The sequence below is a fragment of the Falco biarmicus genome, chromosome 1 (assembly GCF_023638135.1).
Source record: "Falco biarmicus isolate bFalBia1 chromosome 1, bFalBia1.pri, whole genome shotgun sequence".
In the NCBI taxonomy this organism is placed as follows: domain Eukaryota; kingdom Metazoa; phylum Chordata; class Aves; order Falconiformes; family Falconidae; genus Falco; species Falco biarmicus.
The window spans coordinates 38,863,214-38,877,111 of NC_079288.1; the positions used below are offsets into that span (position 1 = coordinate 38,863,214).

General features: G+C 57.0%; 2 protein-coding genes across 2 annotated transcripts; both read left to right on the top strand.

Moving 5' to 3' along the window:
• Positions 1-4,048: 4,048 nt before the first annotated feature.
• On the top strand, positions 4,049-5,436 carry CHCHD10 (coiled-coil-helix-coiled-coil-helix domain containing 10). Its single transcript, XM_056326611.1, has 4 exons — positions 4,049-4,194; positions 4,275-4,455; positions 4,610-4,760; positions 5,189-5,436. The coding sequence occupies exons 1-4, from the start codon at positions 4,139-4,141 to the stop codon at positions 5,206-5,208; spliced, it is 408 nt and encodes a 135-aa protein (XP_056182586.1). The 5' UTR covers positions 4,049-4,138; the 3' UTR covers positions 5,209-5,436.
• Positions 5,437-12,134: 6,698 nt separating this feature from the next.
• Positions 12,135-13,261, top strand: VPREB3 (V-set pre-B cell surrogate light chain 3). Its single transcript, XM_056344158.1, has 2 exons — positions 12,135-12,289; positions 12,535-13,261. Exons 1-2 carry the CDS (start codon positions 12,241-12,243, stop codon positions 12,861-12,863), a joined length of 378 nt encoding a protein of 125 aa, XP_056200133.1. The 5' UTR covers positions 12,135-12,240; the 3' UTR covers positions 12,864-13,261.
• The last annotated feature ends 637 nt before the right edge of the window (positions 13,262-13,898 follow it).

The window sequence follows — 13,898 nt, forward strand, 5'->3', positions numbered from 1 at the left end:
GTCACATCATTTCAGTCATTGTATTTTGGCTGAAAAGGGCAGACAGCAAGAGGTCTGTGCTCAAAGCCTGTGGCATCCAGCATGAGACAGGGCTGTGTGACATGCTGCTGTGGCGATGCCATCGAATATCACCTACCTGTGATGCTACCGCTTTGTTATCCCTTGGGGGAACAGCGGTGAGGCAGGACTGCAGGAAATAACACTCCTTTGCTCATGAAAAATCTGTGAATTCCATTTAGTGGTAGCAACTTGCCTGACTTTTTTTTTATTATTATTTGTCAGCTACATCTTCTGCTTGCAAAAAACTTTATAGGATAAAAAAAGTAGTGCTTGCATATTTACATCTGACCTGAAAGCTCTGTATAGACCTGGGAGACTGAAATCAGCCACCCGGCACAAACAAAATTAGGACTAACCAGAGCTCAAAGATGAAAATGAAAGTGGGACACAAGAAACCCACTGACTGCAATACATTCAGCCATAAATGATTCATGGAGTAATTTTGAGTAGCAAACAATTGGTAAGAACTGGAGGGGTTTTTTCTCTTCTGGGGGGGGATTGTCCACAAACAAAAATATTGGCTAATTCATCAGACGCTTTCTTCTGCTTTGAATAGTTTGCCCAGATCCCCAAGCAACCATCCCGTGCAATTTGCTGTTAACCTAAATAACTTAAATTCAGGTACACCCAGAGCACTGCCCAGATCTGCCCCTGCATGCAATAATTAGGGTTCTCCAAGCGCAAACCTGCAGCTCGGGAGGCAGGAGGCTCCATCAGCATCTGCAGATGGCTACCTGCTGGTGGTGGCCTGTGGCAGGGACTGGGCAGGGATGTGCTGCAGCATTGGCACAGCTGCGTGGAGAAGGTGTCTGTGGAAACATGCCACTTGTGGGTGGCACCATTGCCCTAAGCAAATGTCCTGTGAAACTGCAGCCTGATAGAAACAGACCCGTGCTCCATCGCCCCCGATGGAGGGCCAGAGACAGGTAGGAGACCCAGGGAGGCAAGGTATCGCATTCCTTACCTGTGAAATAACCCCTTGTGATCCAAATGCTTGGGGAATTCCTAGATCTCTTTGTAGCCACATTTCAGCTGTGACAGTGTGAGGATTTGAGGCAAACTGAAGGGGGAGATTATTATCTGCTTTTAGAGCAACGGGGAGAAAGCAGCTGGAAAAAACAACCTGCTTTTTACAGACCTTGTCTTACCTGATCCTGCTGCTAGCAGGAGGGAACGTAAAGGCTGGCCAGTGCGCTGAGTTGTTCAGAAATTACTGGTTTTGAGTAAATCTTTCCAGGACTGTTCAGAAATTAGTTACTGTCTTTCAGATTTATATGTCCCTTAATCCAGAGTTAACCTTCAAGTGTAGGCAAGTCCTAACACTTGAACTATGTAAGGAGGGATCTTCTGGAGCATGAGAAGAGAGAGAGGCAGAAACGAAGCTACTTGATTGAATCAAAGATCAAATTTAGACTGAAAAATATGGGAATTAGGAAGTTTGGCCAGGGAAGCAGTGAAAACTGTTGCAGGGATATTTAGGTGCAAACGGGGCCCTGCTGCACAAGCCCCCAGAGGAGGATGGCTCCTCTGCGGGGAGACCTAACACAGCACTCCCACCTCCGGGGCTGAGGGCTCTCCAGCTGGGAGCAGAGGGCTTGGAGTGGGTGGTGTGTGTGTGCGGGTGGAGTTGTGTACACTCAGCCTCTCAGACAGCCACAATAAATTATCTCATTAGTAAACCCAGGGTAGCTGTGCTCCTCAGCACATACCCGGCCTCCCACAGCACAGAAAAACTTCGTGTCTAATTAACCAAATCAAAGGGTCCCCCAGATGCAGCTTAAAGGGACGCTCTCAGCTTGAAACCCCGGCTCCTTCAGCAAGTTGCTCTGTGCATAGTGGAACTAATGAACCTCGATTTCTTATGGCTGGAGGTCTGGCATTCCCTGCGCCCCCTGAGAGTCTGTCCTCTCCTCCCCCCAGCACCTGCCCAGCTTCTCCCTGTGACCAGGGACAGCCAGGGAGGGAAGAGGAGCCGTCTGTGTGGCAGCGCCAGCCTCACACGCTGATGGGCTGCCCTGAGCTCACCTGCCATGGCAGAGAGCTGGGCTCTTGCCCCGGGGGGTTCCTCGCAGTGAGGTGCTCCCGACATCACCCTTTTCTTCCCTCCTGCCTTTTTTTCTCATGTCCTTACGACCGCTGTTTCTTCACAAGTGCTCCTGGCTCGGCAGGACAGGGCTGCACGGGGAAAGGCACCCCGCTCTCCCAGGATGCGTGGCTGGGAAAAGGGGAAAATGCAGGTGCTGCTGATGCAGGGGCTTTCCGGTTACATTCTTCTGGTTTTCCAGCTGCTTGGCCCCCCCCCTCCTGTTAGTGGGCAAAAGACAGGCAAACACCACGTGTAAAATGCTGCTATTTCAGCTAAAAGCAGAACTGCACAGCACAGCCCCTGGGGAAGGCAAGTTCCCTGGCACTGCGGGAGGAAGGGTTGGGGGTGTTACCCCTTAGGAGACCAAATTTGTGTGTGTTTGAGGCAGAATCACCTTTCTCAGAAGCGTAGAAACTGCAGCCATCCCTCTGCCCACCCAGCCCAAGCACCAAGGGGATGGCTTGCTTTACAAATGCTTTTCTCTTCCCCTCGTGCTGGAAATTTGATTCTACAAAAACACTTACACAGCAGCTAATTGCCAACTCTGCAGTGACTTAGCTCTCTAATTCCTGCCAGTCAATGAACCAGCCCAAAGAGCTGGTTTTCATAACTCGCTGAATGTATGAACACAGCCCTGGAGACATAACAGCTGGGATTTTTTTTAATTTTTCCTGGACAACGTCTGGATCCTTCTCAATTTTGGAAACTTCTTTCACTCCACAGGACATAAGGAACACCCAATGATGGAGCAGGCAACCAGGCCCATCCCAGGGAGACACTGAGCAGACACTGACCCAGAGGCTCCGGAGACCAACTGGGGTGCCAGGGAAGAGATGATTGTCAGGAGACTGGTTTGAAGGTAAAACTGGCGTCGTCCTGCCTGTCTGTTCGTGATTTGAGGGCTCATCATCATCATGCTCTCCATGGATTCCTACTTCCCAACAATGTCCACGCCTTGCAAAAGGTTCCTTGATCTGCTGGTTTGTATATCCAGAGGGCTGCTGCAAAAATTGTTGTGCTGGCCGATGGCTTAGACCACATAATTCCTCCCCACGCTCCTCCCTGGCACCTTCTTTTTTCTGCCCCAGTTGCGGACTGTTCACCTGCCATCTCCCAGCCCTTCATTATCCACCTCCTCCGCCCATCGGCTCCCGCGCCACAGAGGCCGCCTCCACCTCCGTCGCCCATTCCCAACGAGCCCCTTCACGCTCTGTCCCGCTCGGCGCCACACGCGGGAGAGGCGCCCCCTGAGCACCCGCAAAGCCACCGCGCCGCCCCCCCGCAGCTCACGGCATCTGCAGAGATCCTCACGGCCCCCGCGGGCTCCCGGCTCCCGCCGCTGCCCGGAGCCCCGGCCGGGCCGCTGGACTGCGCCAGCAGGACGCGGCCGTCACCTGGCGGTGGGAGCCGGGCCGGTGGCTGCGGGAACGCGCCGGTGCCGGTGCCGGGCCGGGCGCCGCCAGCCCTCGGGAGCGCGCGTTGCCCGGCCGGACCCGACGGCGACACCCGGGCGGTGGGAGCGGGCGGGGCCGGTGGGGCAGAGTCCCCCGCGCGTGCACATCACCGGCCCGGGGGCAGCGGGGCCGTCAGACACCGGCGGGGCTCGGCCCGGGCGGGCGGGGCCAGGCGGATCGGACCCCGCCGCCCCGCCCGGGGCACCTGGTCGGCGCCTCCACGAACCGGAGCAGAGCCCCCGCCCGCCGCGGGGGACTACCGCCTGCCGGGGCGGGTCCCGGCCCCGGGCCCCTTCCCTTCCCTCGCCCGGGGCACAGGCCGGGGCGTGCTGGCAGCCCCGTCCCCCAGAGCGGAGGCGGCGGGTGGGACCCCGGGGGGCGCGGGGCCGGGCCGGGGGCGCCCCCTGGCGGGGGCGGGCGGTGCAGGGCCGGGGCGGCCCCGCCGCTCTCTGCGCACGTGCCGGGGCGGGGCGTCACGTGGTGACGGCGGCGCCTCTTAAGGCGTCGCGCGGGGCGGGGCCGGGAGAGCGGCGGGGCAATGGCGCGCGGCAGCAGGAGCGTGGGGCGGCCCGCGGCGGCACCGGCACCGGCCAGGTACGGGGGGCGGCGGGCCCGGGGCCCGGGGAGGGGCTCTGCCCGCCCGCCGCCCCGCTCTGACTCGCTCCTCTCCGCAGCCCTGCCCCCGCGGCCCCGGTGCCGGCGGCGCAGCCGGCGCAGCCCGGGCTGATGGCGCAGATGGCGAGCACGGCGGCTGGTGTGGCCGTGGGCTCCGCCGTGGGACACGTCGTGGGCAGCGCGCTCACCGGCGCCTTCAGCGGCGGCGGCTCCGAGCCGGCCAAGGCGGCTCCGGCCCAGGTATGAGCGGGGCTGGGCCGGCGCCCTTGGCCTGCCCTTGCGGAGCCGGGCCCGGGGGCGGGGGGCAGCGGGGTAGGGCCGGCGCTGGGAGGCCCGGGGTGCCGGGGCCGACCCCGCCGAGGAGGCGCCTTCCCTAGCGGCGTCCTTCCCGCAGGAGCCGCGACAGCAGCCCGTGTACCAGCAGCCGGCCTACGGTCCCTGCCACTACGAGATGAAGCAGTTCCTGGAGTGCGCCACCAACCAGCGAGACCTGACCTTGTGCGAGGGCTTCAACGAGGCCCTGAAGCAGTGCAAGTACAGCAACGGTGAGCCCGTGCCCTGTCCTGCTGCCGGGGCCTACCCAGAGGGTTCAGAGGTTGCGGAAGCAGTCTGCGGAGGTTATAGTGCCCTTCAGGGCTTACAGTAGGAAACGGTTCTGCCGTTCCTGTGTCCTAGAACACGGAAGGGAACCGGAAAGGGCAGGAGAACAATCCTGACCGTGTCTCTGTGAAGGCAAGGGAGCTGTAGGCACCCTCTTAGAGGTTCCTCTCTTGCTGCTATAAGAAGCCTGCTGCTTTCTTTACTTCATTCTCTAACTTAACTCCTCCTGCTGCATCTGTTAAAAGCAGATGTCAGTAGCTAGTCTTAACCTGGCTGCCCTCGGTAAGAGCACCGTTACCAATTCCAACACCAATACCAATTACCAATACTGGAACATGTACCTAATGCTGAACTTGTACTTTCTCCCCTCTAGGTGTTTCTTCTCTCCTGTGAAGAATCTGTCCCCGTGTAGGGAAGAGGAGCCTGATGTAGAGCCCGGCTGCCCGCAGGGAGCAGAATGGTCAGGGGATGAGCTGGAGGGAACAGACTGACCCGATGGGAGTCTGCTAGTGGTAATCCACTTCTGGGCTGGTAGGGAAGGAGAGGAATGTTTGGACCTGTGGGAGCTTGGAATTCAGATAGTGCTGTATTATAGAGAAATAAAGGAGTCTGGATCCATCACTTGTGCATGTTCTTTCATTCTCAAACTAAAATTAAGCTACCAAGATGTTACGTGTCAGCTGCTTAAAGGGCAAGGCACGGCTGTGTATTTTCTGCAAACAGGAGGTGCAGCCTCACAGGGACTGTGCCTGCATGATTTGACAAAAGTAGATCCACAGCTGAGCAGAGACTTGGCTGCCCTCCAGGCAGAGAGGCTGGAGGGAGGTAATCTGAGACCTGTCCTACAGTATTCTCAGTAACAAATTATTTTTCCATTGATGCCCTCTTCCTGAAGAACTGTTCTGACCCTGGAGCTAAGAAAGTATGACCTGTCTGGTTGTGTGACTCGCATACAGTTGGCTGATCTTGCTTAAAAGCTTTAGCAGGTTATGCAATGTTCTCAAGGTCGCCAGGGTCAGGTTAAGTTACAAGCCACTCTCCTACAGTTGCCATAGCAGGACAGGCTCACGAGTGCTGCCTGCAGGCTGCCCTCCAGCAGGAGACCTCATGTTGGTGCAAAAGAGGATTCTGAGGCTTCAGCTGGAGTTCTGGTGACACAGCAGTGAAACCATGGTGCTTTCGGATGCTGAACCACTGAATTTTCATGGCAGAATTAAGCTGTTAACTGCTGAATACTGGGCAAGTTCTCAACCCCTTGCCTGGATCTGTGAGGAAATACAGGTCTGGATGGTGAAAGCTGGCAGCAGATACTGGAGGCTGGTATTGGAAGTCCTGTGCCTTCTAAATGTCAAGACCTAAATTCTTGGTGGTAGATGATGTCCTGAGCTGTGCCTGGCCTTTCCTGGGGTGCCATGTGATCTCCTGAGAGATGGGCAAGAGAAAGAGGTGCCAGAGAGTCAAAGCCCAAGTGCTGCGTGTGCTGAGCTGCCCCAGTGTTTGCAGGGAGGAACCGCTGCCATGCAGTTTTAACTTTTTCCAAGAAATAACTACTAGTCTGGTGTTGGTGTGTGCTGGTCAGAGTGCAGAAGCTGTTAAGAACCATCAGCAGCACCTGCAGCAGGTGTGTGCATTTCTTCTGACCCTCCTTGGCTAAGTGCTGGCAATGCTGCTTCTGGAGTTGGGGAGACTTGGGGTGTCTCGACCAGTTTTTCCTGGTGACTGCAGCAGACAGTCTCTAGAAGACCATAGCTGCCAGCATGGTGATGGGGTTAAGGCAGATTCATCTGGTGATACGAGTGTGTGTTCCTCTGGCTGCCAGTGCAGGTGGGCTGGTCAGAGGTGCAGTTCACTGTCACTTGGGAGTGCAGGCCACACCGTGGGGACACGAGTGACCCATTGAAGCAGGAGGCTGCTGCTTGTGCCTGGCTGTGTTTGCCTGGCTTGTCAGGGTGTGACTTTGGATATGGTAGCGTGAACCTCCACAGAGGAGCCAGGGGTGCAGGCGTGACTCCTCTCCCTGCCACAGCCCTTGTACACCACCCATGGGTGAGGTGGGTGCCTGGCCTTTACCTGCTGGGTCCAGGGTAGTGTCTCCCCAGGTTCTCTAGCAAGAATTCACAGCAGGTGGCTTCAGAGCTTTCTTCCTGCCAGCAGCATGGGAGAAATGGATTAATCTCTCTCCTGCCTGAAAACTCAAGACTTGTAACCAGGGCAGGTGGTTCTGCCCAGGAAAGGTTCTTCCCCCCACAGCAGCCACCTTGGACAAACAAGGTTCAGCTCCAGCTTTTCAGCTGAGCTGGTTTCTACCTCCTTGGAGTTACTGTGCTACAGGTTCAAGTGACTGCTGAATAGGGCCCCTCTCCAAAGCTGCATCTTTGTTTTCAGGAGGCGACGGTTTTCCTGGTGTAGGACAGTTACTGGAAATGATTAAACACCAGCCCACCAAAGCAGTCCCTTCTTGGCGCAGAGGCTGTGCTGTGCTGTCTCGCCAAGGAACTGAGTTGACCCTGACGACGTAGTGCTCGCTTTCCCGTAGTTACTGGTGAGTTCAAGTGCAGGATTTTCCGCTTTGCTGTGGTTCATGAGGGTGCCTGTTTCATCCAGAAGATCAATGCAGTCTGGAGGGAGAGAGGTGTGCAGGAAGCGCAACGTGCCCCTGTGTGGCCGGCATAAGCCTGTGGGGTTTAGAGGTATTTTTTTTGGCAAGTTGTGCTTTGGAGAGAATCTGTTGAGATCTAGAGGGAAGGTTTGCTGCCCCCTTCCCTGTGTTTTGGGATGATCCTGGGAGCTCCATTTGGGATTTCCATGTGAGCTGTTTGTTACCCTCTGCTGCTTCCCAGTGGGTGACTGCTGCTCAGGGGTGCTCGTACCTTCAGGCCTGTGCTGACGCTTCCTCTTCAGGTGAGCCGTGAGGTCAGGATGCAGCGCTGCAGGTTCACAGTCTCTTGGCTGCAGACAGGGAGCAAGACCTGAGATATGAGTGTGGTGACCTGAATGTGGGGGCCCCACAGACGTGGCAGGTGGCACAGCAGGTAGCTGAGGAGTGCCTGCTGTCAAGGCCAGCAAAGGTAGGATCCCCACGTGGCCATCAGCAGGGCTTTGAGCTGCCATATTACAGCCATGTCTGCTGGTGTTTGGCGCTGGGAATGCTACAGGTTAGGAGCAGGGATGAACATTTGTGACTTCAGGAAAATGGTTCTGATTCATCAAGTGTCTCTGTCCTTTGTTTCATCAAACAGGAGCAGGAAAAAGCAGCGAGCCCTGGCCTTTGCCAGTTCCCTTCCACAAACTTGTGCCTGTCACAAGGGGAAGGAGCTGGAGATCATGGCTCAGTCAGCTGGGGACATTTTGGTCATGAACTCTCACCAAGTTTGTTACGATTGAGAAATCCCCAGAGCTGACACACGTCAGTAGTCGTGGCTGGGGATCCAGTTCAAATAGTGGAGGGAGCAAAGGCTTAGGACCATGTGTGACTGGCGGCTTCAGCCACAAGTGTCTGGGGTCAGGCAAAGGCTCCCTGCCAACTGGGCAAGGTCAGGACAGGGTCTGCTCGTTCCCTCCCACCAGCTGCAAATACCTGCTCTGTGAAGCTGAGGGCCAGGATTTGAGCCAGGGAGCCTTTCCCACACAGCTGGCAGCAGAGGAGCTCTGCTGGCAGCTGTCACTTCTGCCCTGTGGCTCTCCTGGCTGTGTCTAGATAAGCAGAGCCCTGTCCAGTGATTCCCCAGAGCTGCAAGGCTGGGAACTCGCCCTTGCCTCTGGCCTCCCTCCCTGCAATTAACTTACCTGTACTGGGGTGGCTTTCCTCCACAATTCACTGTGTAAGGCTTAAAGATCTCCCGTCGCCTTTTTATTTTTATTTTTAGCAGATGAGGCAAAGGATGCTGATGTACCCTGGCAGATCTCTCCTGCCCTGTTCCCTAGCCGCTGGGCATTGCTGTGCACCAGGGTGCAATGTCCCTCCCCACCCCTCTTGCGGCCACCACCTGGTGGTGATGAAGGTGGTCCAGGTGACCAGCTGCCCCCCAGAGCTGAGGCAAAGCTGGTGCTTTCCCCATGTTACCTCCACATCTCACTGTAATGAACATGGTGCTTACCATGCCTCTTCCCAGAGCTGCTCTCCTCCAGCAGGGGCCCAGGCCTGCAGTGTGGGGGCTGCTCATACCGCGTGCCATCCTGCGGGCAGTGGGGATGACAAAATGCGTGATGATAACAGTGTTGGCTGCTGGAGAGCGTGGGGGAGAGGCTGCGTTTCCAGCTGATGCTGTTGGGATTTCAGTAGCCAGGCTCCCCAGCAATGGGGAATGGCTGCACAGATTGCCAAGCCTCCTGCAGCTGGGGAGTGGGAGAGGCAGGGTGGAGCAGGGGCTGGGCTAAACAACAGCCTGTTGGGAAGGCTACCTGCTCTGTGTCATCCCAGCTGCTCTGAATTTCAGAATTTTTGCAGTCTTGCGGTGTTTCAGGCCCTACCTTTGCCCTGCAGCTTGTCTGGGCTGTGATGGTGCCAGATCTGATCACCCTGCTTCTAGCTGAGCCCAGTGCTGCTGCAGGGTCAGCCATGGCCTCCTGCAAGATGGTTGGATGCCACTGGAAAAATCTTCCTCAGGATCCTGCCTGCTCCAGTCTTGCTCTGCAGCATGAGGTAGTGGGGTTTTGCAGCCTGGGAGGAGCTGTGGGCAGTTGTCAGGACAGCAGCTGTACCTGTGCTGCAGAGCAGGAGGAAGCCCCAGGGCTTAGCAGCAAATGTGGGGTGATGCAGCAGTAAGTCTTGGTCCATGTTTTGCCCTGTCCTGCCAAGGGTAGCTGTGCTTGGTCAGTCACGTGTCAATCCAGGATAAAACCTGCTTCTTTTGGGGGAGTTCCTTCTGTTTGCTGAGCGCCTCTCATACCCCATGCAGGAGGGAATAAAGTTGGCAGAACAGGGGGAGCATGGGGCTGGGCTCGTACCTGCTTTTGCACTTTGCACAGCCAGGTACTTTCCTGCACCCCTGGGCTGTCAGAGCAATATATGTGGCTTATGCCACATATCAGCTGCATCTTCCATTTGGTGTCCAAGAGCTGCTGTACAAGTGAACTTACTGCAGGGCTTAGGGGGCCCGGTAGCATCATCCCCTTTTCCTGCAGAGATGCAGAGACATACGAATGAAATTGTGTCTCTGGGATGGTCGGCAGATGTGGAGGACCTGAATGGTGGAATCCAGCAACGATGCTGATGTACTGCATATCCAGGGCTCGCTGCTTTGTGGACAAATCCCCTTTCTCTAAAATACCACTCCATGCCTGAGGAGGTGATTTCCTTTTGCCTTGGTTCTTTGTTTCACAGTCTGTCTAATCCATGGACTTGGGTCTTGCTGACAGGGGGTATGTATGACTCTCCTCAGGACACATGTACAGGGTGATTCACGTTCACCTTGCCACCACCCTGCAGAGTTTGGGGGAGTGCTGGTGGGCAACAGCTGGAGCTGTGTCTGCAGCATACTTCTACCTGCATGGGCTCAGGGGCCTGGCTGCATGGAACACAAGCTGCTGATATGCTGCCGTGGCAGAAGACATCCAGGCAAAGCCCCAGCCATGAATGGGCTTTGGGGCTGCTCTCGTGTAGCTGCTGCTGCCTGCTGTAGGCTGTAGTAAGTCTGATACATCGGGTTTGCCCGGATGGGTGTAGGTGGGATGCAGCCAGGCTTTACTGCATGTGCAGGGACTGCTGTGCGGCACCTACATGCTCCACATGCCTCTGGCAGGTGGACAGCAGCCCTTGCCGCACTCCTGTACTGCGGCAGCCCCTCCAGCCCAGCTGCGCAAGGTGCTGTATGGTCCCATCAGGTCTAACTGGCATCTCGCTACTTCATGGCACTGCAAGTGTGGACCGTGCTCCTTGGCATCTGTGTTACAGCTGTTCTGATTGCCCCAGTCACCACCTTTCATTTTCCCCTCACTGCTCCCAAGGGAGGCTGTCACCATAAATTGGGCACGGTTGTGTGGGTAATTGCTTTTGTTAGACCAGCTGATAGAGAATGCAGAAAAAAATGTATGAGCCGTTGGGCACGCCAGCCCTTGTTCAGAGCACTGCAGCGTATCAAAGCAAGTGTCCATCTTCCTGTGTTGCACCTTGAATGATGGTGGTACTTCCTCTTCAGGATCCACCTGTGCTGCAGACACAGCGCTAGGGTGTTCTAAGGAGGCAGGCTTCTGTCTCAGAGCTCCATTTTCCCTCAAACCCAGAATACATACGGCTAGTCATGTCAGGAACCACTTGCAAACATCTTTGGCCTGGGGACACTGCGGGAGCAGGACTGGGTGCTGCAGAGCGGAGGGAAAAGGACACCCCTGGATGGTGATATGGTGGCACTTGGGGGGGGGCTGACCCTGCTTGTGGAGGGCAGGAGGTACCCAGTGACTATGGGACACTGCGAAGTGCCTGCTGACCAGCCTGCTGCGAAGGACTGCCACGGGCTGGTGGCTGGAGGGTGCAGAGATGTGCTGGGGGGAGGCCAGCCCTTGGCTGTGGCTGGTTGCCTAACATGGCACCTCTGGGCCCTGTGTGATGGGTGTTACAGACAGGAGGGGATTTACACCCGGTGAGTCTGGCAGCCCTTTGCTGTAATGGTCTGCTGTCTTTCCGTGCGAGACATCAGCTATGCTACAGCCATGTCTCGCTGCACCAGCTCCCTTGGGAAATGACTTCTGGCAGGTGACTTCAGCAGCCACCCCTGCATGTTTGTCCACGGCTGCTGTTTCTGAGGCAGCCCTGGCAAACAGGCAGCACTTTCAACATCACCAGCAGCTCCTGGCCCATGCCTTGGGGCAGTCATTCTTGTCTCAGCATTGCAGTTGCGTGGAGAAGGGAGCAGCAATTTTTCCTGTATTGCTTCTGCAATGAGACAGCTACTGGGGGGTTCTGGCATGTCCTGTCTTTCATTCTCCCTGGTGGCAGCAGAGCCAGCTGGACCCCAGCCTGCTGCTACCACAGGGCACCCTCTGGCACGATGGCGCTCAAGCTCCTGGCCTCCTGCACACCTGGTGGCAAAAGGCCTGAGGCAAGAGGTCTGAGTGTAAGGCCACAGGGAAACCTCTCTGTTCTCCCCATCAAAGAGGAGAGATGGTCAGTGACACCTCCCCACCGTACCACAGTGCCTGGGGCAGAGGGTGGTGGGGTGGGCTGTGCGCATTCGTCGGGCGCAGCTGCAGGTGCCCTAGCCTGGGGTGAAGGTGGGTAGTGGGTTCCAATGCTCAGCTCTCACCCCACTGCTTTGATCCCCCTCCCTGAAGCCCAGCTGCAGCAAAGTGAGCAATGTGGGGAACTGGAGTCCCCAAGCCCCCTGTGTCATTTACATACGCCTCACTGGTGCCAGCAGCACAGCAACCTGGGTTCGCGTAGCACCACAGACTCTTTCTGAAACAGCCTCCCTTCCTCTGCTTCCTGCAATGGCCCTGGGCTTCATGGTCCTGCTCCTGGTGGAGCTGGCGGGGACAGGTAAGGGTGGCGTGGCTGAGCTAGCTGCTGTCTGGGGGGGCACTGTGGGATGGTGGCCAGGACTGGGCTGTACAAGGTGGATGTTAGTCTGAGTACAGCATCTTGCTCCAGGGCTGCATGGTATGATAAGCAGGACAGAGGCTGAGTAATTGGGTTGCTTCGAGGGAGCAGGGGGACATTTGGGGGCTGAGGGCAACAGGGGACATGGCTCAGCTCATCAGTAACTGCATCCTTGGTGCATGCAGCTTCCAGGGCTCAGCCTGTGCTGACCCAGCCATCCTCTGTGTTGGTGCTGCCCGGGCAGACTGCTCGGCTGTCCTGCATCCTGAGCCCCCAGTACAATATCAGTGAGTTCGGCATCTCCTGGTACCAGCAGCGCCCAGGGCACTCCCTGAGGTATCTGCTCTATTACAACTCCGAGCGAGACAAGCACAAGCCTGCCAAGATTCCTGACCGCTTCTCTGCTACCAAAGACCTCGCCAGCAATGCCTGCATCCTCATCATTGCATCTGCTCACTATGAAGACAATGGCAACTATTACTGCGCCCTGTCACATGCCTTCAACTGGTTTTAGAAACAGGGAACAAAAGCTTTCTGCCTTTTCCCTTGCAACCCTGATGCAAAGCCCTCAACTGGGAGAGCAGCAGCCCTAGGAGGAATGGAAGAAGACCTTCTTGCATCCTTAAGCAAGCCCAGCAGCGCTGTGCTGTTCCATGAGGTGCAGCAACCTCCTCTTTGTCCCCAGACATCCCACATGGAGCATCACACAGCCTGACACAGTGCAAGCCCTGGCAGGGCTCAGCCCAGGGACACACGGGCGTGGGGACATCCTGCTGCGGTGGAAGGATGGGTGCTCTGCCATGGCCTGTCTTTCCTGGGCTATTCCAGCACTTGGCACAACCCGGAGTGACCCTGGCTTAGGCTTCTGCACAGTTTAGCTCACCTGATAATAAAGGTTAACCCTTAACCTCATGGCTCGTGTCATGTGTGTGGAGCACAGAGGAGCCCCTCGGGGGTCTCTGCGGGGAGCAGCCATGCCCTGGGTTAGGAGGGTGAGGCGAGGTGTTAGGAGGGTGAGGCGAGGGCGCTATGCTGGACTTCGGTGGGATCCCTTGGGCCTGGCTGGGGCTGTCACCCATCCCGGGCAGAGCCTACCTTCCCTAGAAAGCCGGAGACCCCCCTTCCCCACCCTCCCCGCCCACGGGAAGGTCTGTCCCGACGCCGTAGGGGCCTGTCCCCTTCCAGAGCACCCCCAGCGCCCCCTCACGGCCCCCAGCGCCCGCGCCCGCCTCCTCAGGCGGCCATGTCCTCACAGCCCCAGCGCCCCCCGCAGCTTCTGAGGGGAAAAGTTCACGTTTAACCGCATGGGCACCTGCGGGTACCTCGTACGAACGTTTTCACACAAAAAGATAGCACGTTTTTCCACAAAATTCCCACAGACTTAATAAAAAACGCTGAGGGCGGGACAGACATTCCCCAGCGCTCGGCACCGCCACCCGCCGCGCCACCGCACTGCGCGGACTCGGCACCGCGCGCGCACAGGGCGGGCTTTAGCACCTCCCCAGGCGCCCGCGTCACGTGGGAGGCTGCCTGCGCTGCTATTGGCTCG

Bases quoted from the DNA above. Each gene is read 5' to 3' on its own strand.
- VPREB3 (XM_056344158.1), top strand. From the start codon at position 12,241: ATGGCCCTGGGCTTCATGGTCCTGCTCCTGGTGGAGCTGGCGGGGACA. The intron at 12,290-12,534 runs GTAAGGGTGGCG...TGGTGCATGCAG, and splicing joins GGTGGAGCTGGCGGGGACAG to CTTCCAGGGCTCAGCCTGTG.
- CHCHD10 (XM_056326611.1), top strand. From the start codon at position 4,139: ATGGCGCGCGGCAGCAGGAGCGTGGGGCGGCCCGCGGCGGCACCGGCA. The intron at 4,195-4,274 runs GTACGGGGGGCG...TCCTCTCCGCAG, and splicing joins GCGGCACCGGCACCGGCCAG to CCCTGCCCCCGCGGCCCCGG. The intron at 4,456-4,609 runs GTATGAGCGGGG...TCCTTCCCGCAG, and splicing joins CCAAGGCGGCTCCGGCCCAG to GAGCCGCGACAGCAGCCCGT.